The 26514-nt window shown below is 34.7% G+C and overlaps 4 protein-coding genes and 2 long non-coding RNA genes across 11 annotated transcripts; 1 reads left to right on the top strand and 5 right to left on the bottom strand.

Annotated features, from left to right (window-relative positions):
• Window positions 1–2163: 2163 nt before the first annotated feature.
• On the bottom strand, window positions 2164–5635 carry LOC113701098 (photosynthetic NDH subunit of lumenal location 4, chloroplastic). Of its 6 annotated transcripts, none has more exons than XR_003450810.2 (7): window positions 5123–5626; window positions 4273–4365; window positions 3399–3459; window positions 3262–3330; window positions 2836–2944; window positions 2612–2639; window positions 2164–2505 (listed from the first exon to the last, which is right to left on the bottom strand). XR_003450810.2 is itself a non-coding variant. In XM_027221598.2 (6 exons), the coding sequence occupies exons 1-5, from the start codon at window positions 5468–5470 to the stop codon at window positions 2614–2616; spliced, it is 597 nt and encodes a 198-aa protein (XP_027077399.1). In that variant the 5' UTR covers window positions 5471–5635; the 3' UTR covers window positions 2164–2505; window positions 2612–2613. The 6 variants fall into 6 exon arrangements, 4 of the variants coding, with proteins under 4 accessions (XP_027077399.1, XP_071916508.1, XP_027077397.1 ...); XR_011818650.1 differs by having other exon boundaries at window positions 2164–2493; XM_027221598.2 differs by lacking the exon at window positions 2836–2944 and having other exon boundaries at window positions 5123–5635.
• A 1035-nt stretch (window positions 5636–6670) lies between these two features.
• LOC113700554 (agamous-like MADS-box protein AGL104) lies at window positions 6671–9933 on the top strand. Its single transcript, XM_072060403.1, has 10 exons — window positions 6671–7161; window positions 7296–7314; window positions 7410–7462; window positions 7590–7617; window positions 7728–7789; window positions 7942–8041; window positions 8158–8205; window positions 8361–8530; window positions 8628–8787; window positions 9584–9933. Exons 1-10 carry the CDS (start codon window positions 7031–7033, stop codon window positions 9701–9703), a joined length of 891 nt encoding a protein of 296 aa, XP_071916504.1. The 5' UTR covers window positions 6671–7030; the 3' UTR covers window positions 9704–9933.
• Window positions 9934–10741: 808 nt separating this feature from the next.
• Window positions 10742–11192, bottom strand: LOC140011472 (uncharacterized). The gene is made up of 2 exons (XR_011818649.1): window positions 11105–11192; window positions 10742–10976 (listed from the first exon to the last, which is right to left on the bottom strand). It is a non-coding gene; the product is annotated as an uncharacterized lncRNA (long non-coding RNA).
• A 575-nt stretch (window positions 11193–11767) lies between these two features.
• On the bottom strand, window positions 11768–13014 carry LOC113701632 (uncharacterized). Its single transcript, XR_011818648.1, has 3 exons — window positions 12906–13014; window positions 12185–12245; window positions 11768–11847 (listed from the first exon to the last, which is right to left on the bottom strand). It is a non-coding gene; the product is annotated as an uncharacterized lncRNA (long non-coding RNA).
• Window positions 13015–18439: 5425 nt separating this feature from the next.
• Window positions 18440–21014, bottom strand: LOC113700426 (L-ascorbate oxidase). The gene is made up of 5 exons (XM_027220861.2): window positions 20576–21014; window positions 20377–20469; window positions 20066–20278; window positions 19798–19977; window positions 18440–19624 (listed from the first exon to the last, which is right to left on the bottom strand). The coding sequence occupies exons 1-5, from the start codon at window positions 20870–20872 to the stop codon at window positions 18668–18670; spliced, it is 1740 nt and encodes a 579-aa protein (XP_027076662.1). The 5' UTR covers window positions 20873–21014; the 3' UTR covers window positions 18440–18667.
• Window positions 21015–23972: 2958 nt separating this feature from the next.
• Window positions 23973–26514, bottom strand: LOC113701560 (L-ascorbate oxidase-like). Its single transcript, XM_027222279.2, has 5 exons — window positions 26004–26514; window positions 25797–25889; window positions 25485–25697; window positions 25219–25398; window positions 23973–25048 (listed from the first exon to the last, which is right to left on the bottom strand). The coding sequence occupies exons 1-5, from the start codon at window positions 26295–26297 to the stop codon at window positions 24092–24094; spliced, it is 1737 nt and encodes a 578-aa protein (XP_027078080.1). The 5' UTR covers window positions 26298–26514; the 3' UTR covers window positions 23973–24091.

The raw sequence follows: 26514 nt of genomic DNA, 5'->3' as shown, positions 1-26514 counted from the left end.
GAAGATTATATTAATACTAAACTAGTGATGTCTTACTTTGTCAACCCTCAGTTTTTAGTAGCCAGGGCATGAGAAATCTCAAGGACAATGCTACTATCTTGTACGAGTTTAACTTTCTAATGGTATGTCAAGATCAAATTTAGCAATAAAAAGAAGGAAAATTCTCACCAAGATTACATGAATCATGCTTAATCGTATTGACTGATTGTGAATTAATACATATCACTTCTATTTGTCACAAAGTGCATTCCATTTCCTTTGCTTCGTTAATGGTTTCTTGCCATTTTCTCAAAAATCTCGAAATTTCATTTAGGAACAAAATTAAAATGCTACCATCAAGAAACCAAAGTCAAGCAAAAGCTAAACCTTACCTGGTCTCCATAATAATCTAATCCCTCTTTTGCTAGTTGCTAAGAGAACAAGTCTAAATGTTCAGCTATTTGAGCAGGTAATTGTCTCAATGCTTGTCTCCTAAATGGGTTCACTTATTAAAGAAAGAAAGAGAGAATAATTTAAGTAAAAGGGGTTTGTCATACTAGTTGAATTCAAGTTTAGTTGATCTCATTTCATCAGTTACAATGATGGACTTTTTTTTTTTTTTGGTTGTTTTTTTTGTGGGGGGGGGGGGGGGGGGGGGGGGGGGGGGGGGGGGGACATGGATAAGAATACATAACAAATAACCACAACCTGTTCAATAAGAGTATATAGCTGTAAGATACCCTCCTTAGCCATCAAAATCGACCATCAAATTCATCTATTAACATATGTTGCTGTTGAAGAAACTGACAAATTGAAACTCTGCTATCAGCTTAGTTGACAAGGAGATATGGTAGACATTTGCACAGAGTGCAAGTCTGCCTACATTTTAACAAGGGTTCTTTCAAGAAAAGAAGCAGCAGAAAGAAAGCACTAATTTAATCAAGAACTTTTCCTGCCTTCTAGTAAGGTTAGAGATATTGGTGTTGCAACTTTGATGTTTGAATCTGATCATATATATTGAATCTAAGCATATCAGGAAAAATGATCTGCTTACTTCATTTGTTCATCTTTGTGTAGAGCTTGTGGTCCTATTATAATGTGTCAATCTACATCAGGAGTTGAAAATTATACAAATAGCTCTCTCACTGAAAAGACCGGATCAACAAAATTATAAAAGGATTGCATAAACATTATGTTTTTGTGACGCATTGTAAGAACTGTTCTACCTTTTATTTTCTGAGGTACTATAAGAACTGCTTACTATTTTTAATCCCTAGCAAACCAGCAATTAATAGCAAAAGATATTTCAAAGTTCAATGAACAATTTAGAAAATCATTAAAGCGGCAACCTATTCGAGAAAAAAAGCTAGGTAGAAGATGAACAATTTCTCTGGCATACAAAAAGAGAGAGAGAGATATAGGGATCTCCCAGCTAGGATCTTTATGTTTGTGGGCTTTGATAGGATCCATGAATTTTCAGCTTGTGCTGCCTTTTGAAGCAAATCCAGAGATTCCAAGTGCTAAAAGGAAGCTTAAATTTGAAGAACTAATAGGGCTATTTCAGCAAATATATACCATTTGTAGAATTTTGCGCAAGTTTGTTCAGTAGCCACAGGATAAACCAAAAGGCTACCAACAGATTAATAACTATGACTCGCTCATCCAAAAGGAAAGAGTAACTACTTAGAAGATCAGACAGACTGCAAACACATCATATAGAAACTTCTCTGTGATTTACCTTCTTTCTGGAAGACAACTTGAAGATATCATCGGGGAAAATTTAAATTCTAAATTACCTATCAACAAATCATCTAACCATTGTCATTTATGATGAGAACGAATTCTTAATGCACTAAGACAGATCTTTTACATAGTATCTGGACTCTGTAGCTGATCAATGGCAAAATTAATGCAACAGGAGCCCTTGTAATTAAGCACTGTCTATATATCTATACGTTTTCCAGGTAGTAATAGAAATGACGGACTAATGGGCAAGCCAACTCAGAGTAAGGACCGAATTGAAGGTTGTTCTACGAAGGACGGTAAAGAATGGACTTATTTGTATGCACTTCTGTCCATCTTGCTTAACCTGTTTCATGATTTTAAGCTCAAAAAACACAACAAACTGAGTTTCTGGCTAACTTTTATGATAAATGACAGAGATTAGATTTGCCCTTCCAGGGGTTTGAGAATAGTATACTGGTTCATGATCATAGAAACTTCATTTACCACGGAAACTATTATATGAGTCTGTTCCACCAAGGAAATTTTCATGATTCTGCTTTCTTTTTTAACAAATATCAGGCGTTATACAAGTTAAAGTACTAGCTAATTGCTTTATCTATTCGTGATTTCTGGACCTTGCTGTCTGAACCTCCAAGATTGCCATACCACAGCATACAGCCAGAATCTTGCCATTTGACAGTACTAAAGAATATCCCAAACTTGTCCAATCGTATCACGATCATTCGATCAAGACAGTAACCCTTTTGGGAGTGCAGATAGGGAAAACTCCTCACAAAGCGCCTGCAAGTGTAGTGACTCAAGAAGGAAGATGAAAAAGTTCTTTTCAAGAGCGACCATATTACATGTAGAACTTTTCACCTTTGAACTCATAACTGGGTAAACATACCATTACTTCAAGGCTCCTCCAGAAGATTCTGCAATGTGCATTATTTCAGTTAACAAGTTCTGTTCTACATTAAGTTCAGCGTTCCATAAGTTAAAACCAAAAGTATTCAGGGAATTAGGACAGCTGGTGCTAAAGGCATGTTACTACTAAGCTTTGCATTTCAGAAATGAGAAATGATAAGACAATAAGACCTTAATTCCTGAGAAAATAGTTCAAAAACTCACTGGAGTAACTTGCTGCTTTTAGATAACGTTCATTTTCTATTTCCCTTGTAGATATCAACAAACTTTACGTCATATATAAGTGTTGCATTTCCAGGTATGTTGCAATCCCCTGAAGAAATCAAGATAACTGGCTTTAGGATTAAGACAGGTACTGCTAGCATGAACCAGTGCCAACGGTCATTTATTCAGAGGCTACAAATAGATCTGTTCTGGTTTTGTATTATGTCTTAAATCTGTTTGTCATTAATAGGGGAAGTAGGAAGATAAATATATAGATCTGCCTTGTTATTGCTGGAAGATTTTTCAAAGTAAAGCCCACAAGCTTAGAAAATTAATATCTTCTGGATGCTTTAGCTAATTCTAAGTCATGAGATTGGCTTTTCTAACGACTTCTCGTGTCTATCATATTAGTCATTTAAATCCCACCTGAGAAGCAGCCAGCTGGTTCTGGTCCATATGCCAATCGTGGAGGAATTTGAAGCTTGCGTTTTCCACCTATGGAAAATGTCAAAATGAATAACCCTAAAGATAGAAATAGCACATTAAACAAGCAAATGGCTTACCAACTTGCATTGGAGGGACTCCTTCACCTCCCAAGATTCCTTGATCCAATCCCTTTATTACCTAACAAAAACAGAATTTTTTGACCAAGGAAGACGTAGAAATCAAACTTCAATTTTGTATAGAGTAATTTTCCAAGAATCTTAAACTGTTCTTAACAAGATCTACATCTTAGTGGAGATAATCTACATTCAGAGGTAAAAATGGAAAAAATGAAAATTTTGCATGGATGCTGAAGGAGAAGATTTCTACTGAGGGACAATGATGAAGTTATAACCTCTCTCCCTCTCTCTCTCATTCAGATGCACAAGAGCTTCAAAGAATGCTGCAACTGTTTGCCCATCGTGATAGCAGATGCATCTTGTAACAGTGTAAAAGGCCTGTTTGAAGCCATTTCGTGATAGAAGCCCCGACTTTCTTTGGCACTAAGCCATGGTGACTCTTCTTAATGCCTGTTGTTTCTATGTGAATCATGTATCTTAGTGAGTTGCTAAGCTATAGCCTTTATGCCTAAGCCAAGAAGTTAAACTCTGGTTTATTTTCCTTGCAAACTAACTGGTAAAAGACCTTGCAAACATAGCTATGCCACTGACACAAAATCCCTAACTAAACTGTACAATGTTACACACTTGATCAATGCAGTAGGTGCTATGGACCACCTTTATTTCCTTCTATGCATGCTGAAGTGCATATGGGCATCAGTCAGCAGTAAAATAATTTATACATACCATCTGCATGTAATTTGTTCTTCTGAAATATATGCAGGTAATGCTTAACAACAGCACTACCATGCTTTCTTATTATGCATCAACAGAAGCAATGTAATAAAGCAGAAAGATACATCAATTATACTTGAGAAGGAAAGAATTTGCAAACCTTGCCCACACCAATGCGCATAGTTAGGGGTCTACCACGTTTGTAGCTACTATCAAAAACTATCCCATCATCAAACCTTGCAGTGTAGTGAACCTGTCGGAAAAAGCAACATTACAGTGAGAAAATGGTAGATATTTATCAGTTCTACTTTTTGTCCCTTCTCTCTTTTATGATAATTTCACTAGAAATTATGATAGACCAAAGGATAAATAGAAATTTCAATCACAATGAAAAAGGAAAAAAAAAAAAGCACTTGGACCAGTAGAGAAAGGAGAACATGGTTATTGACACCATGCTCTTAAGAGTTTAACTTTGAAAGGCCGTTGCTGCTTACTGATTATCCTGGAAGCTACTGAAAACCAACACATGATGAATCTTTTCAGAGAAAATAAGTGAAAAGGGCTTGCTTTCAAGGATTAAAGAAAATGAGGGGCTTAATTTTGGTATTAACTATTAATGCATACACATTGATTGAGAGAAAATACCCCTCATTAGAATTAGCCCAACCTTGCGCCCTAATTCTCCAAGGCATTTTCACCGACTTTCCCATCTTCTTAGCAACACAATGCAGAGAAAAACACTTGACATTGTCAGGACTCTCTGAATTACTATTTCACTCAATTCCCCAGACCATAGATTGTCCAGCATGAATTTAAGCACCCTTCAAATAAAAAAAAAAATCACCCTCTAGTGTTTGGTCAAATTCTCCCCTCTCCAAATAATCAGTGCTGAACCAATCATCAGAACCCAAATCAAGAAGCAGCTCCAATTCAAAGCCTTTCTCAAAAAAAAAGGAGTCAGCTCACATGTACATCAATACAAGACCGAAGTTAAACTGTAAAGAACTCACATTGATAAGTTCACCACGAGGGGCCTCAGGGCCAGAACCAACGGCAATATCACAGTAACCAAGACCTGAGCGAGCATAACTGAACTCACAAGGGGGATCAGCTGTGGTGGCATAGTACTCAATTCTGGTTGCATTTGCATCCAATGGTGTTGAACTCACAACTGAAGCAGCTAAAAGTCCCAACCCCACTTGGCATATCTGCTTCTTGCTGATAAGAGTGGTTGAATTCAGTGAATTTGACGATGCTAATGCAGTTACTCTGAAGGTAGCAGATGTGGGTTTGGGTCTGAAGGCTTGGTAATTGGGATTTGGTGTCACAATGGCTGGACTTAGTGTCGAGACCGCCATTTTTTCTATCTGCTTGCAACTGAATTTCAATTTTGATAGTGGATGGTTTTAGTGAGTGATGCGTGGGCCTTGTTGGATGTGTTGGATATGGTCAGTATTAGAGAGCAAAAAGGCAAAGTAATAGCAAGACATTTTTCCCCTCCACGGATAAAGAAATTGAGGGAGTCATGGGACGGATTTGAGACGGGAACGGTTGCAGGAAGCAGTCGTTCGAAAGGTTGATGGTCAAGATTTGATAAAAAAAAATGTAAGGTTCAAATTTCATTTTATATATTATTTTTCACATTATGTGTAGGGTTCACAAAATTTTATTTTATAGTTACACGTTACGCAAAGTGAATTACATCGTGTGTAAACTGAATTACATTTTGTACAAAATGCACAAAATCGCTCATGACGGTTTCTCTATTGATCGTTCCTGCCCCAAATCCGATATGGGACCATTTTAACAAGAAAGTTGCCGAGTTAAAATAAAAGGAAATGTTAATGACTCTCAACAATATAATACGATTTTTGGCTATCATCCAATACAATTTGTTTGACAAAAAAAAATGCACTAATAGTAAAAAATTAGTATAAAAAAGGCATAAAATATGTCACTAATATAAATGATCTAAAAATCACTAAATTTAACAAAATTACAAAATAAGAAAAATTTTATTATAAATCACAAACCATCTTATAGGTGACTGTAAATTGAATCAACAATGGGATTCTTTTTGCGTTATTAACCGGATCACACATAGTGCCATTTACAAGACTGTCATTATCATTTCTTTTGTGTATTTCCAACCCGGTTTACTCTTGTTTGTTAAATTGGTTGCTAGCAGTGAATTGAATCAATCTGTTGCTTTATTTGTAGTTTTGCTCGCTTAATTGGTTCCTTTTTACTCTTTTCATCCTATAGATATACACATGAATTTGGTAGCGTTTTAATAATTACCTTTCGAATGTTGATATGTATATATATACACATGATACAGCTACCCATGTTAGAAGTTAGAACCTGTAATCTGTGTCAACCGATTGCACCAAATTGGTACCTTATTCTTCCCGAGGTAAAGATGTTACATGTCATTGTAGCATAAGTCGTGAGTATTTTCCGGTTACAAAACTAATTCAAAACAAACTCCACCACCCTTCAAGATGACACGTATCATTAATCTTCCAGAATCACCACCAAGCTTTCCTAGGCGACAGGGTCAACCAATTTGTTCAATAGCTCTTCTTCCTCCTCCTTTCTCCCCCATTCTGTACCTTCTGATATATTGATAACAATTAGGAACGATTTTTTGAAATTCTTGACCTTAAAGCTGTGGAACATAGTCCCTAGATTAAGCTTAACAATGGGACGTGTTAAGCTTCCAATATCAAGAATTGTAAATAACACAAATAGACAAGTAACATTTTCCAAACGTAGGAATGGAATCCTTAAAAAGGCTTATGAACTTGCTGTTTTATGTGACATTGACATAGCCCTTTTCATGGTATCTCCTTCTGGCCGCATTAGCTACTTCTCAGGCACCAAAAGGAATTATGTAATTCATACAAGAGATTTTCATGCATTTTCTTAATGGAGAATTACTTATAATTTTTTTTTTCTCAATTGTTGGCTACAGAATTGAAGACGTAATGTTACAATATTTCAATCTGAAGGATGAGGAAAGAGAATCGGATCATGATTCAGAAGGGTATTTTTTTTTTAATTTATTTTTCTACCTTCATTTCATTATTGTTGTGGTTAATATGTTCTCTTGTTCCTTTTTTGTATTTTTTCCCCTTGATGAGCAATAATGCGATGCAATGTTCTTTTCCAAATTTGCAGCATTGTTCACGATAAAGAGGTAAGGCAAATCTTAATTTTCAATGATACTTATAAATTTGGACGAGAGAGAACAAGAAGCTCAAACTTAAATGTTGCACCTACTATATATTGCAGTATGTAATAAGCACCTTAATGAGACTCAAATCTGAAGATGCTGCAGCTCAAAGGTCGTTTTCTGATCCTTTAATCCCTTAATATGGAATGTTTTTGCTTTATTTTCCTTTTGTATGAATACCTTTCTCAGTTGGGATGGTATTGTTTGATAATTCTGATGTCAGTACTGTCTTGGATCAGCTCTGAAGTTCTAAGCGCACAATCACAGGTAAAAAGGCAGAGTTCATAAGCTTGGAATTTAGCTGCAGTCTTCCTTAATTGAGGCCTTGCTTTTATAGTAATGAGTATCTTTTTTTGTTTTGTTTTGTTTGTCTTTAGGAATATAAACAAGAAATTATGAACTTGCAGCATCAACTTGAAATAGCCAAGGAACAGCTAAGGCAAGTTAGGAAATTGATTATTCTAAGGAGACTTAATTACTACTTAGATTCTGTCAATTTATGATTTATTTAGCTTAATACATCTAAGAATTTTAGGCATCAAGGCTTAGAGTTTCTAAATAACTCTCTTTTTTTTTATGTTAAATTCGAAGATTACTGGAACCAGACCCACAAAAATTTACATCGTTAGGCGAAATTGAGTCATCTGAAGAGCGCCTTTCAGAAGCATTGAACCTTGTAGAGAAAAGGAAGGTAAAATCAGCATCCCATTTCCCATAAGAAGTCCTCTATCTCTTCCTACATTGTGGTTGACAAGTCCTATATGCAAAATATATGATTTTACATTTTTCGTATATTTCTTGTTTTAGAGGCATTTATTGACCGACCACTCTTCAAGTTATCAAGAAACTGTTGAGGTAAGTCCACAGCTTTTTCCGTATATGATTCTGCATGCTTTTGGATTCCATATTGTGATATTGATGATCATTTCTTTCTTTGGATTCAATCAACTTCTTTTAACCAGTGCCAATAAAGTTTAATACCCTTTAAATTTTTGTTATGCTGATTGCAGCAAATAAACTCAGTGGTTCAGTATATAATCAATGCACAAGTAGAGGGAAACAGATCTCTTGAGAACTCGGAATTTAGTTCTTGGCTTGATCAGCATGGCCATAAAACAGACGCCAATGGTTCAAATTGTGTGTCTGTTGGACCTGATGAGGCATCTTTTATTCTTATTAGGTTTGGACTTTTTTTGCCTATCAATTTGACACAAATCCTGTTTTGCTACTCTTGTTAGCAAGCAGAATTTGACTTTTGACATATAATCCATTCTTAGGAATCAGTCATCACCACAAGTTCAGAATTCGATGTGCCACACGAGTCAAAATGAAGAAGGGTATCACTTTAGCAGCTTGAATCATGACTGCCCTCCACAATGGCATGGCTCAGTTGAAATATTTCAACCTCCTTTATCACAAGAAACTTCAGTCTCTCTTGTAAGGGCTCTCATTCTTTGAACCATTTATGCTATCATTGATATTTGATTATTTCATAATTATATGATTGATGGTGGCATATTAGTTTGTGAGTTAGTTTAGAAATTTCAGAAATGCATGTAGCATTTTTTTTGAAATTGCAGTGGTACAAATTTGACAATATCATAAAATCTAAGAAGTTCACATGGCTTGGCCAAAAACATTTGTAAAACTGACAAGTAAACATAGCTAATGTGTGTTGATGGAGCTATGGCTTAACACCATTAAAATCACTTGAATTTACGGTACAAATGAAGCAACTTTATTTGTTTATTTTTTTCCTCTGTATCATTGGATGTAAAATTGATTGAACTTCAATTTCATTAACCCTTGTATATAACTTGACAGATTCTAAACCTTAGCAACCAGCAAAATATTAATGAGACGTTATGAATCTGAGAATCATTTCACGAATGAACAATGGAAAAACCATGGAGTTGAAGATCTCCTCATTCTTCTATTCTAAATGATCATGATTAAAGATCATAAAATTCATTAATTATAAATAATATGTTATGCACCCATAAAAGGGAGATCCATCCTATGTTGTCACCTTTCCCGTGAAGCTAAGAACTTGTTTCTGAAATTGTGCTCAAGAATCATATGTTTTCAACATAATCTTAATATTGCTGTTTTATCAAACTAAGAGACATTATTCTCAAACTTGTATTACTTTTGCTGGTATTAGATTAAATCAAGAAGTATCAAAACTGGGGATTTGCTGCTAATGTGATTTCATATATATATCTTATGCCAGAATGGGATTTCGAGTACCAGTGCCATCTCCATGACACCACCATCTCAGCATTCTAAATTTGCATCAACTTGTCAACCGCTGCGTAGTGAAGAAGCTGCAAATTACGAAACTATGGAATGAATATTTTTTTTTCTGTCTCCAAAGGTTTATCTGTTAAAGATTTAGGCAAGAAGAAACACATTAGCTTTTCTTCTTTGGATTTTGATGCAACAGTTTCAGATGAGCCTTTTTGCCCGCCAAAAAATATATATATATATATATGGTATAACGTTTCCAATCCAAAACAGCATGTTGAAAAAGTTCAATGCTGTAATTGCGAAGGTAAAAGTGGTTCAAGCTCAAACCATGATAGAGATGGTTTGCCCTTTTCAGTAGAACCGGATAGAATTTGCTTCTCCGAAGGCATATTTAAACTTGTTTCTTAGTCTGAGAACATGATAATCCATCAATATAACTATGCACATAATATCTCTTTCTTTCTTTCTTTCTTTTGTCTCCCTATATTTGGTGATGCCATCTATAGTGATAATTATTGATGAATAAAAGCTTTTATTTCTTTTTGTTGCTCAAGAATGTACTATTGTTGCCTATACTAGGTAATATTGGTACTTTTTTTTTTATTGGCCATAAATGTTGTACCATTAATATCATCTTTTTTTCTTAAAAGTTTATACCTTTGTAAAAGTAAAATTGATAAACAAGTATCTAAATACTTCATTACACTTGTTTTTGTTTTGAAAATGTACATCTTGTTAACTTCTTTTGGCATATCCTTTCAACAGCAAATGGATCTTAGTTCTACTCTTTACAAGGAAAAAAAAAATATTGCATATCATCAAATAAGGTTGTTGTTTCCACTTCAACCTTCACTATGTGTAAATATGATTTAAACAACCCTCATTGTGTTCATGACTCTATGAATCTGTATAGACAAGCTACTCATGCATTGATGATGCATATGACATATACAATAAATTGAATCACCATATTTGATTCTATTCCTTTCTGTACACAACTTGTTCCTGTGCACAGTTCCCCTGAACATCAAGGGAGGGAGGGATAAAGCTTATACAGAAACTCTTCATTAAGCATACCATTTTTCCATCTCTGTTTCCTCGAGAAAGGGATATTTGTAGCATCATATCGGATACTGATGAATCAATTTAACAATCCCAAGTATATATTTATTGCATGAGACAAAATGAAAACACACATAAGGGTCCACGTTCAGTTAAGATAATGTTAAACTCCAAACCATTGGATACCAAATATAACACATTCAGATAGTTTACATTAGGCTCTTGAAAGCTTGTCATCAAGCGATTGTCACTTGCTGTGGACAAATGGCTTGAGTTTGAGCTGAGCCATGCCCTTGGATGACCTGTTTCTTTTCCTGGAAAGAAATGAGATAGCAGCATATTGGTTAATATGTGTTAAACAGTAAAGGGCCATTACACTTATATTAGCAAAGCTAATTGTCAATAGAAACAATGGGTAAAAATTAGTTGTATGGCTACTAACTTGATGGCTCTTTCCACAGCCTGCAAGTCGAGTCTCACTTTCTGAAGATCAGCTTCAAATGACTGGTATAAGAGTAGGAAATAATTCTTCAGTAATGGGATGATAGTTAAAAACATGAAAAAGAAAGCTAAAGACTAAGTGATTGAGGGGGTTCCTTGCATTACCTCAAGCCTGTGTTTGCAGCATCCAAAAAGATTCCCCAGTTAAAAAAAAAAACAAAAAAGAGTTAGTAAACGTTGTAACAAATCCGTGAGAACCCATGATATAGTAGTTATATGCATAAATCAGGGGAAAAAAATTATGTTTTATAGTCCAGAAAGAAGGCCAATGGTGTGGGTGATTTAGGGCTTAGTTTGGGAGTTGAAGATTTGGGCGGAAAGGGAAAGGAAGGGAGAGAAAAATAAAAAAAAGACACTTGTTTGAGAGTTGTTTCATACGAACTCTATCCTTGAATGTTTTCTCAACGAAATTTTCATAACATATGTGTCCGAAATCATTTTGTTTTTTTTTCTAAACTCCTAAATAATATTGAAATCTCTTTCCTTCTCCTCTTTTCTTTTCTTTTCTTTCTTGCATAACTTCACATATCTCTTCTTTTCTTTTCTATCCTAAATTCCCAAACCAAGCCTAAGGGTGGATTGAGGTGGGTAGGGAAAGGGATGGAGAGCAAGAAAAAGTGAGAACCAGGCGAGCGCTGCACAACTGCGACAAATGAGATTCTGCGACAATTTGCTGAGTATCTCCTGCAAATTCAAAAGTACAAAAAAAAAATAAAAAAAAAAAACCCATGAAAAATATGCTATTCTCTAAGTTGTTAAAAATTGACTTATGCAAATGCTCTAGGATCCATTTGATAAGAAATGTAAATTACTAAATTTTATCCTTTACACTGTGATGAACCATGGTGCAAAATGTGAATGAGCAATAGCAATCAGTAGTACATTATTTTGAAAAGTGTGAGAACTAACATTATTTTGTTAACTATCAAAACTCTAGTCTAAGTGCATTAGGTGGTTAATTTGGAGATCTATAATTTTGATAGTTCATTTTATTCAAATCAATTTAGAGATGTCATTTTACCTCACGAAAACTCGTTCCACTCTGGTAGTTGGTGTTGTTAAGGATGCCCCTGTAATTTGAGCTGTAAAAAAAAAAAAAAAAATTCAAAAGGGAACAATAACATTAACGGTAAACAACAAAAAAAATAAAAAAAAATTGACAGTTAACACTGGGAAACTAAACTCATATGAAGTAGATAAACCTTTTTATCTTACATCATAGACACCATTAAGAATAATTTTCTTCATGTAACCGCTTTCGATAAACGCATGCAGCCATAATTAATTTTGCCATTTTTAATATGCATCCAATGCAAGATCTTTACCAGCTACATCAGAAGTTCCTGTATTCCAATTGATGATTGGAGTGAAGATCAAGCTGAGACATATACGCCTACAGATTATGATTCATGTACTTATAGCTTACAGTAAGAAATTAAATTTGTATGCATGTAATAATCCTAAAATTTTGGTGATTAATTTTTATGATAAATTTTCATTCATGCATGGCTTTATTTTGTTTTTTAAAGAACAATTTGAAACACTAAATCGACCGGACGACTCGAACATGTTATGTTGGATGAATTTTCTGCCATTTTAAATGAAACTTGTTAGGAATTAGCAAATTCCAATCAAATTCTCATCACCTAAATGTGCCAAATAGAGAGAGAGATTGGAAGGAAAAAACAAAAGAAAACTAGAAGAGAAATCAGATCCATAAGGAAGACAAGGAAATAATCTACCTTTTCTTGATCATTGCACTACTTTTGATTTTGATCACCTTTGGAGCCATGATTTTCTAGACCGACGAAAAAAGATTAAGAAGAGAGAATGTGCTAAACCAAAGGATTCAAGGAGGATGAGTGATCAAATGAGTTGAATTTATTAGGGAGTTTTCCTTGTTTATTTTTTTTATGGTTATTTTTTTTTGCATTCAGCAAATTTGTACATATCTATCTAGTATGACGTTGGATGGCAAGATTAATTTCTTGCATGAACAAAACTTCTGTAAATTTAAGGTCACTTCCAACTACCATTTTTAATGCTAGTTTGCGTACGTCTTCCCCATTGCCCAACTGTAAAATAAAGCATTAATAATGGATAAAAGATATACTGACTCTACTTTTAGTTCTCTTATAAAAATAAGATTTATATATATATATATATAACGTTTTACCTTGTTTTGCAAATGGAATTCCAATCATCTATCCTTTCAATTTAGATGTAATTTCATTAAAAAAATCAATAGAAAACACAAAATAATTAAGAATGTCAAGCTAATTGAAAGTTGTCCCAACTCTTAAAATTTGTCTTAACAATGTATGGTATTTTAACACATAAACTGAAGCTTAACTAACTATTTTGTCCAATCGTCTACATAAATAATTCGAGAAAGAAGATGAAAAGATGTATAATTCAAGTTCATTTTTGAAATTTCTAGGCATTATGCCAAACAAGTTAGCTATCAAAATCCAAGTTGAAATTCTCATCAATGAGTAAGTCGCCTGACTCCAGCATTTCATTGTCTTCAATTGCTTCAATCCTTGATGCATCACCTCCTAAAGCATCCTAGTTCAATAACAACATAAAAATTTAAGTACCCCTCAGTCATATATGTGCTAAAGTTAAAAGTAGATAAGCAACCATTCGAAGAAACCATTTCTTTCTTTGGCCAAAAAATATGTATAATTAAATAAAACCACTAACCTTAATAGTGTTGTCCTCAAATAATGAATCACAGGAAATTCTTTCTGGCAATACTAGAATATCACCTTCCTCATTTGAAAAAGCCTGAAGTAGAAGATGACAATCTCAAAATTTTGTGTTATGATAGATTACATGCAAAATACTTAAACAATAAAGCATAATGCAAATGTTAAGAGTTACGTTTAGATAAACAATTTGGAACTTTTTCGAAGTAAAATTTGTTCTTATGCAATGCTTATTACCTTAGGATGGTCTAAGTTGGATGGTGGCAGCTCTATAAGCATTGGGTCTAGTAGGTGGTCCTGTTTTGCAAATTCAAAGATCAATTGAATGCATTCATGACAAAATGAAAATAAATGTTTAATTTTGTATCGGTGAAGGTCATTGTTACCATTTAGTTTGATTCAATAATCTAATTTGTCATAAATCTATAGTGTGTATATAATAATGTAAAAGTATATTATACAAAAATGATGAGACTTGTGAAGAAGTAGCAAGGATGAGATGAAAACTGTTGAAACTTGAAGAGGTAAAAATGAGCTCGTTTTATGAAAAAGCATGCAAGTCACTTCGCTAAATATGAACAAATTAAAGGTAGTAACACATCAACTACATTTAGTGTTATTGGACATGAACAACTCTGGCAAATAATCACCAGTATTTATAACTTAGAAGAATTAGACAAATCAATGCTATAATTGTTTATCCAAGTCGATATTTTGAAATTGTTCCATTATACGATTTGTTGATTACATGGTAGAACAATGCATATTATGACTTATAAAATGTTCAAGAAACTAGTAAAATTTACCTATATGGAGTAATCGAAAGATCAAGTTGTTCTGTGGAAGTGATTTCATTTCCTTTAAAATTGAACAAGAATGGCTCCACAGGTTCATCTCCCAATAGTATATTGCTATTCTGGTCAGGATTAAGAATCAAAAGATGGTTCAATTTTTTTTTAAAAAAAAAAAAAAAATTCCATGGTCATAATATCTCAATGTATTCCACTTTAGCAGTGACTTTTTGCAAAGCTTGGAGAAGATTCTTCTCACACCATGATAGGTAATCAAGTGAAGTGGTGGCTCATATTTCCTGAACAATGACAAGTTAAAAGAGAAAATGTTCTCCAAATAATGATCAAGTGCTTTCTCGGTTTATTTATCATAAATTAAAAATTTCACATAATGATCAGTTCATGTTTACCTACCGAAGATTAGTTTCAGCCATTTGTAATTGCAATTTCTCCGCTATAATTTGCAATTCAAGATTTGTTAACAAAAAAGAATTTTAAGTAAAAAAAACATTGGTCTTTTGTAGTATATGTGTAAATTCTACATATTATATAGCTCCTAACCACATTAAATCAACACAGTAAAAATACTCACCTCAATTCTAGAAGAAATGGATCAAGTGCTCGGTTGGTATGTAGTGGAAGAAGTAGAAAAGTACCAAGAAAGAACTTCAATTAGTTATCTTCATGACAATTTCTTAAATATCATAAAATTAATCATGAATATTAGACAATCCCTTATAATGTGTTAAATAACAATAACAAAATATTGACTGTTATACCGGGAACTAACATATAAAACACCTTATATAAATATGAGTGAAAAGTCAAACTTGTTTGAAAGAAGTATAACTAAGTGTAAAATTCTCTTGGTAATTACTCCAAGTAAGTTATTTGTTTTCACAAGAAGAGAAAAAAAAAACCATAAAAACAAGAACATTCATTTTTCATGATTAAAGGGCTAGATATATATATAAGACAAAGCATACTAGTAGTTGCAAAATTGTACACATATCGGACCTAATTTTTCATGTTTTCATTTTCTTTGCTACTTGTGGTTAAACTATGTCACGATCAAAAGAATCTAAATGAAACAGGGGCGGTGAAAAAAGTGTTGAAAACTTTTTCGTGATTAGAAATAAATTGACCAATATTTCCATTTTTTAGATGGCACATCAACAATTAAAGTCAATTAATGTTACTTTTTCAAATCATAGTGATACACGTAATGTTCATTGTGTATATGAGCCTTTATGTATAAAGATATAGAAACAGCCTAAACCCTTATCTTTTTTTTTTTTTTCCCCAGCAACGATCACAATTGTATAACCTATTCTATCATTAATCTACAGGAGAGGGGGAGTCTAAGGAGGTTTGTGTGTTAGGGACTAGTAAGTATGCAGACTTGATTAGACCAGAAGAGTGCTATGGCACCACCCTTGAACTTTTTTTGCTGCAGATGGGGGTTGAACCCCCCGCCTACCTCAGCAGCTGCCTAACCCCTTATATTTCAATTTTCCTTGTTCACCGTTGATGTGATTAAGTTGCAGCAGCTTTTGTATCTTTTAACCTTTAAACATGCAAAAAAACAACTGCAGTTTGTTTCACTTTTTTTGACACTACATGAGCTACTCGGATGATCGCATTAACTTGTAATGTGAACACTAAAATTTGAAACTAGTGGCTTATGTAAAGTCTGTCCTAGGACATTGCCACATAAGTTGTATTTAGAGCCTGCAATACATAGAGGCCGTTTTGCATCTTTTATATGACAATCTTCTGTCGGTTGTGATATAGTGAAGATCAATATTATGTTGTCATTGTCGTACTAGCCAATGGTACTCATAGTACATTTTCTATTTCCTATGTTTTAGGAGTCCTTATCCATCAGAAGATTCTATGTATTTTTCCCACAAAAAAAAGGGAAAGGAAACAGAGTATCACCACATCTCTAGTTCCTTAAAGCCAGGTTGAAGAAATCTGTCAAATTAGCAGCTCCAATGATGGCTGCCCTCTGCAGTGGCATCATTCTACAGAACTATCAACATCTCTCATGTCAAAGAAACTTTAGAGTCTCTTGGAAGTGCTCTAATTTCCAAATCTTATGGACATAATGATATAACCTATAAAGTAATTAATTTGTGACTTAATATTTTAATTGATATTCAATATAAACAAAGAGAACTATGCTTATTTATTCATGATTGATTTAAAGAAGTTATTTCGGGTTTCACCTCAAAGGTTTCCAACAAGTATTGAAAATATTACTTTTGGCATTGAATTAATCCAAGAAGTACTAAAACTCCATGCTGCTAATGTGGTTTCACAACCTGAGCCTAACGAAATTCTGAGTACAAAATCAGTCTCAATAACATCATCTTAGTATTGTAAATTTGCAATAACTTGTTAACTATTCCCTAATGAAAAAGTTGCAAATTGTGAAAGTAGGATAGCTTTGAATTTACATAAGAAGAAATGAACTAACTTCTTTATTTGTATTTTGATGCAATAATTTTATACGAGTCTTCTTTGTTTACTAAATTATTCTTCTAATTTCCTCAAAAATAAAAAAAGTATTCGTCACATTATATATTTAAAAATATATAGTTTCAAAGTACAACAAGGGTTGGATAATATCAGAAACATCCCCTAAGGTTTCTCTTAATATCACTTGGCACCTCTAAGGTTTTAAAAATATCACTTACCTCCATTACTTTTGTTATTTGTACAACAAAATTTTTAAAAATCCTAAAATATCATTTTGCTTGCTAAATAAAAATATCCCTAAACCACTTCGTCTATTTCAAGAAAACCATCACCTAAATAATAATCTCTAATAGTACTACTACATCATAATGTTATACGCTTATAGCCCATAAAAATATAAATTTTAAAAATAAAAAAGATATTTTCAAAACAATACACTTGCACCAATTTAACTCTATATACTCAAAAACTGATTTCTTATCAACTGTATATTTTTTTCCAACTTCTTCTTAACTCATGCTTGAACCTTTAAAATTGTATTGATCATTATAAAAATCAACTCAAAATAAATAAATCATCAAAAGTAAAAGATAAATAAAATTCAATTTATTATAATTTACAAATGAAATATTGCATAGTCATCCAAAAAATGAGTAAGAGAGAATGTTGGAGAAAAGGGAAAGAGAAAAAAGTGACTTTCATTTCTTTTTTTTTTAATTTTTGAGCTCCATTTATTTGATATGTGAATTATGTACCAAATGAAGATTAATATAGTCTTTTTAAAATTAATAGCGGAGATAAGTGATATTTTTAGAATTTGAGGGGTGTCAAGTGATATTAGGAAAAGCCTCAAGAGAGGTTTCTGATATTATCTCCAAAATCAATACTAATGAGTACCTTCTTTTTCTTTTACTTTTTTTTTGGGTCAAAAGTCAACTTTTCGCATGGCTACTTGGCTTGCATGGTTCCCATTTTTTCTCACTTTGTATCTGTCAACTTTCATTAATTTATGTTGCATTACTTCAGTTTTTTCTTGCTGAATATGTCAATTGACTAAACAGTTAAGAAAAGATATAAGGATCAATTCTAAAATTTCTAAGCATGCCGTAAAAACTGTTAAATCATAAAACATGATTGCAAAATGGCATTAAATCCATAGGAACAAGTACGATTAACGACATGAAACCTCTCTAAATCAGTGGGAAGGAAAGAATACATTTAGTCTTTGACATACTTGATTAGCTTAACCATTTCTTTTTAGCTTAACAGAAATGTCCTTTTAGTTTACACTTTACAGAAAGAGGGAAATTCTTCTATAGAATCAAACAGTTTTCGACTTAAAAGAGTACAATAGTCCTTCAAGACATGAAGACAAATGCCAGTCAAATGTTCTTGTACTGTACAAAAAAAATGAAAAATGCCTAGACTTTTGTATGGGGAAAACATTTAAAAAGAATCAAGACAAAAATTCAAGAATCTTGTGTGCTACAAACAAGGACCAACAGTCGATAGTTTTCTCTATGGTTTGTAAAAGCGTTTTGTTTCACCACATCCCATTATAGATGTGGGCAATCTTCCGACCTTTTCTACACCTTCTTCAAACACTACTCCCATTCCCATAAAGAAATGAGATTCAATATGGCAATGGAATAGCCAAACACCTGGATTGTCAGCTCGGAATCTCAATGCAGTCCAGCCATAAGGATGAACAGGCACTGTATTCTTCATTATCGGATTGACAAGGTTGTACTTCTTGGGATCAGTTGAAATGTTAAACTTGCCTGTACCATAGCCCAGGACCCAAAAATCATGCCCGTGAAGATGCCAAGGATGTGTTTCACTGTTATTCACAGTCATTGTGTTTGCATTCTGCAAGATTACATCAACTGTCGAGTTGAACTTGAGCCGATAAATCGAGTTGCTTGTCGTGGCATTTACATTCTTGGCAACACTATAGATGTCGTAGTTGGCAGCATCGTATCCTTCTGGAGGAGGGGTTTGCTCGAAAGCATGTAGAAAATTTTGTTTAAGGGCTATGAGGTAAGGTGTCTCAGGAAGGCCAAATGAGACATTGTTGACAGACCAACGGACACGACCATCTATCCTGTTTTGTGTGTTGAGCATAACAATTACTCTATCTGTTGTCTGTGGAGGGGTATGGATGTAGCCTTTGAGAGCTTTGATTGCTTGACTTTGAGCAATTCTGGGAGCTGTATCGTTCCATCGAGGTCCAACCGGGGGACTTGTGGGGGGATTTCTTCTGGGATGATTTGGATAGTAATTGATGATGCCCAATCCATTGGTAGTATTGCTATTTCTGCTAACAATATGTGCACTAGCCCAATAATTTCGCGAAGGGTCTTGATCAGCCTTGATTAGAACGGAGTATGTCTCTCCAGAGTAGATGAAAAGATTTTGGACCACAAACGGCTCGACATTGTTGCCATCAGCTTCAACAACAGTCATATTGTGACCCTACATTCAATATTTAATGATAATAAGTGTTTGGCAGTCGGCCTTGATTGTTTATTCTGCGGATAAGCTTTTAGAAATTAAAAATTTTGGGTCCAGCTGGTAAAGCATGTGAAGGGATACTTCAACAATTCTTGATAACAGGAAAATTTGTAAGAAACTGTAGTAATTTGTACCTCTATTTCAAAACTCAAGGCTGAAAGACCGGTCAAGCTTCCAATCCTCAGCCGGTATGTTTTGCCAGGAACAACTGTCAATGAGAAAGGGGAACACTCTGGATTTGTCGCATTGCAAAGACCGGCTTCGATCCCCGGTGTGCTGCAGTTGAATTTTCCTCTGCCTTGTATCAAAATTGACTGAAAATGTTGAAGAAAAACCATTAGCCTCAAGCTTTTTGATGCATAAAACTGATCAACTGTAATACTAAATTAAAGCATTAATTACCTGAGGTTCCCCAACCCAACCAAAGGGTATTGAATTGAGCCCAGTCATTTGTTCATAAGCACTCTTGTGGTACCAATCATTAAGGATGATGCTGCGGTCATAGTCATAAGAAAAAGGCTCAGACTCTCCAGCAGGAAGTGAAACCTTAATCATTCCATATAGCCCTGCTTCTCTTTGCATACCATAATGTGCATGATACAAATATGTTCCAGGCTGCAAGAAAAGTGACATATTTTACCAATCAGATCAAATCTATGGTAAATGAAGCATGTAGCATTAAAGCAAGGGACTATATCAGCCATTGGACTTACTCTGTCTACTATGAACTTGTATGTAAAGGTATCTCCTGGGAGAATTGGACACTGTGTCACCCCTTCTGTCCCGTCAGACCAAGGTGTTCCATGCTGCACTCAATAAATAGGAATAGATATTAAAATCTTGTACCATCAAGAAACCATAATATTGAGAACAGAGAAATATAGGAAGATGTCAGATTTTCTCCTTGATTACCTGTCTGATTCCATGCCAATGGATGGCAACATTCTCAAGTAGCAAGCTGTTCTTGAGCTCAACTATAATAGTATCACCTTGCTGAGCATTGATGGTTGGTCCTGGACTTCTTCCATTGATGGTCATCACCAACTTCTTGTAGCAATCAGGAGACTTGTACTCATATTTCACCTCCCACTTATGGTATCTAACTTTAGCTTCAACAGAAGGAAACGCGGCAGATGCCAAACACAAAAACAAACACAAGCCCACCAAGTTTTTAGCTAAACTTCTGCATTGGAGAAGCTCAGCCGCCATGTCTCAATGATCTCTTGAAAAAGTTCAAGCAGTCCACAAGTTTTGATGTCTTGATTAAAGCAATGTAGCTCGGGACGGTAGCTTGTCTTGCTAATTTCTTGAGCTGATCAAGAAACAATTACATATATAGGGAGGCAGTTGATAGCTTGAGAGCTAAGACCAAGACCAAGTTGCAGACGACGACCAAGACCGTTCAAAAGAACGAAATTGCCCTCCAATTTCCCCTGACAGAGGGATGGCAATTAAAAAGGGTGCTCACCCGGGGTTCATGCGGGTAATTTTTGGCTTCGAATTTTCTGTCCCCAAATTAGTTTCTATCCTTTCTGTCCTTTCTTTATATAGTTGTCATGTGTCTCTAATTTTTTGATAACACAAACTCAAACAAACCAATAATAATCGATTAACAAGTTTACTCAAAACCAAGTAAAACAGATAATTCAAAACTTTTTTGCCTTTGGATAAATCAAGCGGTTCCAATAACTTAAAACTATTTTTTTCTTTGGATAAATCAAGCGGTGGTTCCCTAATCAAAATTTCTTCAACTCTAGTTTGCATGAAGAAAAAGACTGCAAGTTTTGGTTTTGAGTAAACTTGTTAACCGATTATTATCGGTTTGTATGAGTTTGGGTTATCAAAAAATTAAAGACACATGACAGCTATATAAAGAAGGGACAGAAGGGATAGAGACTAATTTGGAGACAGAAAATTTGAAACCGTAATTTTTACCTTCCGCTAAAAAAAAGGGGTAGGAGATCCTGTCCCATCCCCTTCTCCGTCCCCTATATACATATAAAACATATTTAATATTATTAATTATACTAATAATTATATATTTATATTAATGTAAATTATTGATTACCTGTATTAATATATTTATACTAAATTATTGATTATATTTTTATTAATTATATATTTCTTATTAATTATAAATTTTTTTCCCCGCCGGCACCCGCAGGGGAAACGGATCTGGTCGTTGCAATGCCAATCTGTACATGCCAACTTGGTCTCGTCTGTAAGTGGAATAGCACTGCCAAGAGGAATACGTCCCCTGTTTGACTTCGTAAGGGTATGACTTGGTAATGTACATCTCCAACCAACCCTAATTATGTATTTCTTGGATTTTACATTTTCGGAGAATCCTATGTGGTGCGTTACTTTTCGGTTTTTACTGATAATTACTTTCTGACTGCAAACTTCTTTTTTAACTCCGACAAGAAGTTTCAGAGATAAGTTATCTCTATAATTGCCAATGGTAATTGTACCATACAGCATAGGCAATGGCATAACAAATATTAGATATTAGAACAATAAACGTAGACATTCGCAGAATAATATATAAAAATACGACAAAGCTTTTTAACACAAATTTCAATGAGAGTAAAAGTTCATTGTATTTTTATTATCATTGTATCAATGTCTATATTTATTGTTTTATATTTATACAGTCCTTGATTCAAGTTGTACCAGTCAAAACAAAGGTCATGCTTGGATTGCTTGTTTCCGTCGGAAAATATTGTCGTTTTCCGTGATCACATTTCTCTATCACCTTTTTCCCTCACATATATTAAATCGCTACAGTAATTTTTCCATGAAAAATGACGGAAAATGCAATCCAAACACAACTAAAGTTTTCTCTTCTTTTTTTTTTTGTCAATATTTCTATAACCTACTTTATCTTATTCTAGAAGGAGGAGGGACTTAACCAATACGAAAATATCATCCAACGAAACCATTGAAAGTGACAAGTCATAAAAAATTACTGATGAGAAGTAAGATTTGAACCTTTGAACTTTCACCAACAAACCAAACGGCTATTGGCCATGCGCCAAGGCTTGTCATTTTAGGTGGTAAAAGATGCCCCTATACCGTGTTAAGGAAAACAAGAATATGATATTTCAACGAGAATTGTAACTTGAACCTTTTTCTTTTACTTAGATTTGACCAATTGTCGGTACGCTAGACAAGCTGATTGGCCATTTTTCTACTTCCTTAGCAAAGAAATAAACTACAACCAGATCTCAGATTCTACTTTTTGCGGGGGCCAAAAAACACTAAACCGCGTTAAAAGAAGAAAGAGGGTGATCTAGCTAAAGCTATGTTATATTAGCCGAAATTTGAAAGAAATTAATTAAATAAAAGTGGGGATATCATGATATGTTTAATTATAGACAAATGATTTGAAAGCTCAAAAATGGGTTCCAGTTTCCGCGTTGTGAAACCGCGTAAAAAAAAATATCTAAGAACAAACAAGTAGACTCGATGAGGGTAGAAGATTCTCCATTGACTTATGCCTAAAGGAAGGCTTTATTCATGTGTTAGCATCACAGGTCACGACCAGGAAAGCTCCATGCAGGCGGTTGCCTGTCATGCAGGGAAGCTCCATTGACTGATGCCTAAGGGTTAAATGCACCAAACCCCTTGAACCTTACCTTGGTTACATTTTACCCCTTCTGAACTCATTAAATAAGCATTTTGCCTCCATATTTAATATTTTAAGACAAAATTGCCCTTACTATTTTTCGTTTATTCACTCCCTTTTTATTCTTTTTCACACTTTCTTTTATTTTTTACTATTTTTTAATAGTTATTGGATCTTAATTAAGAAACAAAAAAGAGTTAAAATATAATGTTTATGACAGAAAATAATAATATAATGAAAATGGGATAGAGAGTAGCACAATGGGATGAAAGATCCGTTGTGAAAATGGTGCCTAGGAGAAAATTATCCAGAACTTAACAAGGAAAAACCTCCCTAAATTAGAGGGGAGGAGGGAATAAAATACAGTATTTGACTAACTTGATTTGATTAACCGCTTTATTAGCTTAATCAAAGTTTTATTTGCGCAAAGAAAGAGAGAATTTTGGCTAAAGAATCAAACAGTTTTTGAAGTTAAAAAGCATTGGGAAACTGTCCTTCAAGGCAAATGCTGATCAAATTATTCTACTTTATTTACATTTTATTTACACATACTGATTTGCTTGCATTATCAACACATTTTGCAATTACCTTTTTATCTCACATATATCATATCAAAAAAGTGCTACAATACTTTTTAACAAAATTATCTCAAAGAATTTATAATCCAAACACACTTATAGATACCGGGAAAACATTTATAAAAAAAAAAGGGATTTCAAGAATCTTTTGTGCTACATACAAGACAAAGCGGCTTGAATCTTTTGTGCTATATATCTTCAGCTTGTATTTCTTTTATTTCTCTACGGCTTGAAAAAGCGTTTTGTTTCACCGCATCCCATTATAGATGTGGGCAATCTTCCTACCTTCTCCACCCCTTCTTCAAATACCACTCCCATGCCCTGGAAGAAATGAGCTTCAATATGGCAATGGAATAGCCAAACACCTGGATTATCAGCTCTGAATCTCAATGCAGTCCAGCCATAAGGATGAACAGGCACTGTATTCTTCATTATCGGATTGACAAGGTTGTACTTCTTGGGATCAGTTGAGATGTTAAACTTGCCTATACCATAGCCCAGGACCCAAAAATCATGCCCGTGAAGATGCCAAGGATGTGTTTCACTGTTATTCACATTCATTGTGTTTGCATTCTGCAAGATTACATCAACTGTCGAGTTGAACTTGAGCCGATAAATCGAGTTGCTTGTCGTAGCATTTACATTCTTGGCAACACTATAGATGTCGTAGTTGGCAGCATCGTATCCTTCTGGAGGAGGGGTTTGCTCGAAAGCATGTAGAAAATTTTGTTTAAGGGCTATGAGGTAAGGTGTATCAGGAAGGCCAAATGAGACATTGTTGACAGACCAACGGACATGATCATCTATCTTGTTTTGTGTATTGAGCATAACAATTACTCTATCTGTTGTCTGTGGAGGGGTATGGATGTAGCCTTTGAGAGCTTTGATTGCTTGACTTTGAGCAATTCTGGGAGCTGTATCGTTCCATCGAGGTCCAACCAGGGGACTCGTGGGGGGATTTCTTTTGGGATGATTTGGATAGTAATTGATGATGCCTAATCCATTTGTAGTATTGCTATTTCTGCTAACAATATGTGCACTAGCCCAATAATTTCGCGAAGGGTCTTGATCAGCCTTGATTAGAACGGAGTATGTCTCTCCAGAGTAGATGAAAAGATTTTGAACGACAAACGGCTCGACATTGTGGCCATCAGCTTCAACAACAGTCATATTGTGACCCTGCATTAAAGAATCCATAAATTAGTATCGCCTGACTCAGCTTTGATTGTTTATTCTGGGGATAAGCTTTTGGAAATTAAAAATTTTGGTCCAGCTGGTTAAGCATGTGAAGGGGTACTTTAAAAATTCTTGATAGAGGAAAATTTGCAAGAAACTATAGTAATTTGTACCTCTATTTCAAAACTCAAGGCTGAAAGACCGGTCAAGCTTCCGATCCTCAGCCTGTATGTTTTGCCAGGAACAACTGTCAATGAGAAAGGGGAACACTCTGGATTTGTTGCATTGCAAAGATCAGCTTCAGTCCCTGGTGTACTACAGTTAAATTTCCCTCTCCCTTGTATCAAAATTGACTGAAAATATTGGAGTGAGACCATTAGCCTAGAGCATTTGAACATAAACTGATCAAAACTAGCAGTAGATTTAAGCAAAAGATTACCTGAGGTTCCCCAACCCAAACAAAGGGTATTGAATTGAGCCCAGTCATTTGTTCATAAGTACTCTTGTGGTACCAGTCAGCAAGGATGATGCTGCGATCATAGTCATAAGAAAATGGCTCAGACTCTCCAGCAGGAAGTGAGACCTTAATTAATCCATATAGCCCTGCTCCTCTTTGCATACCATAATGTGCATGATACAAAAATGTTCCAGGCTGCAATAACAGTTACCTATTTTAAAATTCGGATAAACTTTATGGCAAGTGTAGTATGTTGCAATCAAGTAAAGAAACTATGTCAACTGTTGGACTTACTTTATCTACTACGAACTTGTATGTAAACGTATCTCCTGGAATAATTGGACATTGGGTGACCCCTTCTGTTCCATCAGCCCAAGGTGTTCCATGCTGCAACCAATCAACAAAAATAGATATTAACATCTAGCTACATACTTACATCAAGAATCCAGTACATTCAAAGGAACAAAGTGAAGATAAATATATCATAATGCTCTTAATTACCTGTCGGATTCCATGCCAATGGATAGCAACATCCTCCAGTAGCAAGCTGTTTCTGATCTCAACAATAACTGTGTCACCTTGCTGAGCATTGATGGTTGGTCCTGGACTTCTTCCATTGATGGTAATTACCAGTTTCTGGTAGCAATCGGGAGACTTATACTGATATTTCACCTCCCATTTATGATATCGAACTTTAGCTTCAACAGAAGGGACTGCTATAGCTGCTAAACACAAAAGGAGGCTCAATCCAGCCAAGTTTTTAGCTAAACTTCTGCACTGGAGAAGCTCAGCCATGTCTTTGATCTCCGGAGCAAGTTTAAGCAGCCTCTTAAGTTCTAATGTCTTGATTAAGGAAAAGTTACTTGGGACTGCAGGTCTTTTCCCAAGCTGAAGTTTTTTTTTGCTGATTTCTTGAGATGATCAAGAAGAACATATATATAGAGAAAGGGAGTTCAGACTTGATAGCTGATACTAATCTGCCAGGTTGCTGATTTGCTTGAGGCGACCATGA

Source organism: Coffea arabica, chromosome 7e (genome assembly GCF_036785885.1).
Source record: "Coffea arabica cultivar ET-39 chromosome 7e, Coffea Arabica ET-39 HiFi, whole genome shotgun sequence".
Taxonomy (NCBI): Eukaryota; Viridiplantae; Streptophyta; class Magnoliopsida; order Gentianales; family Rubiaceae; genus Coffea; species Coffea arabica.
This window is presented reverse-complemented; position numbering and strand designations above follow the sequence as displayed.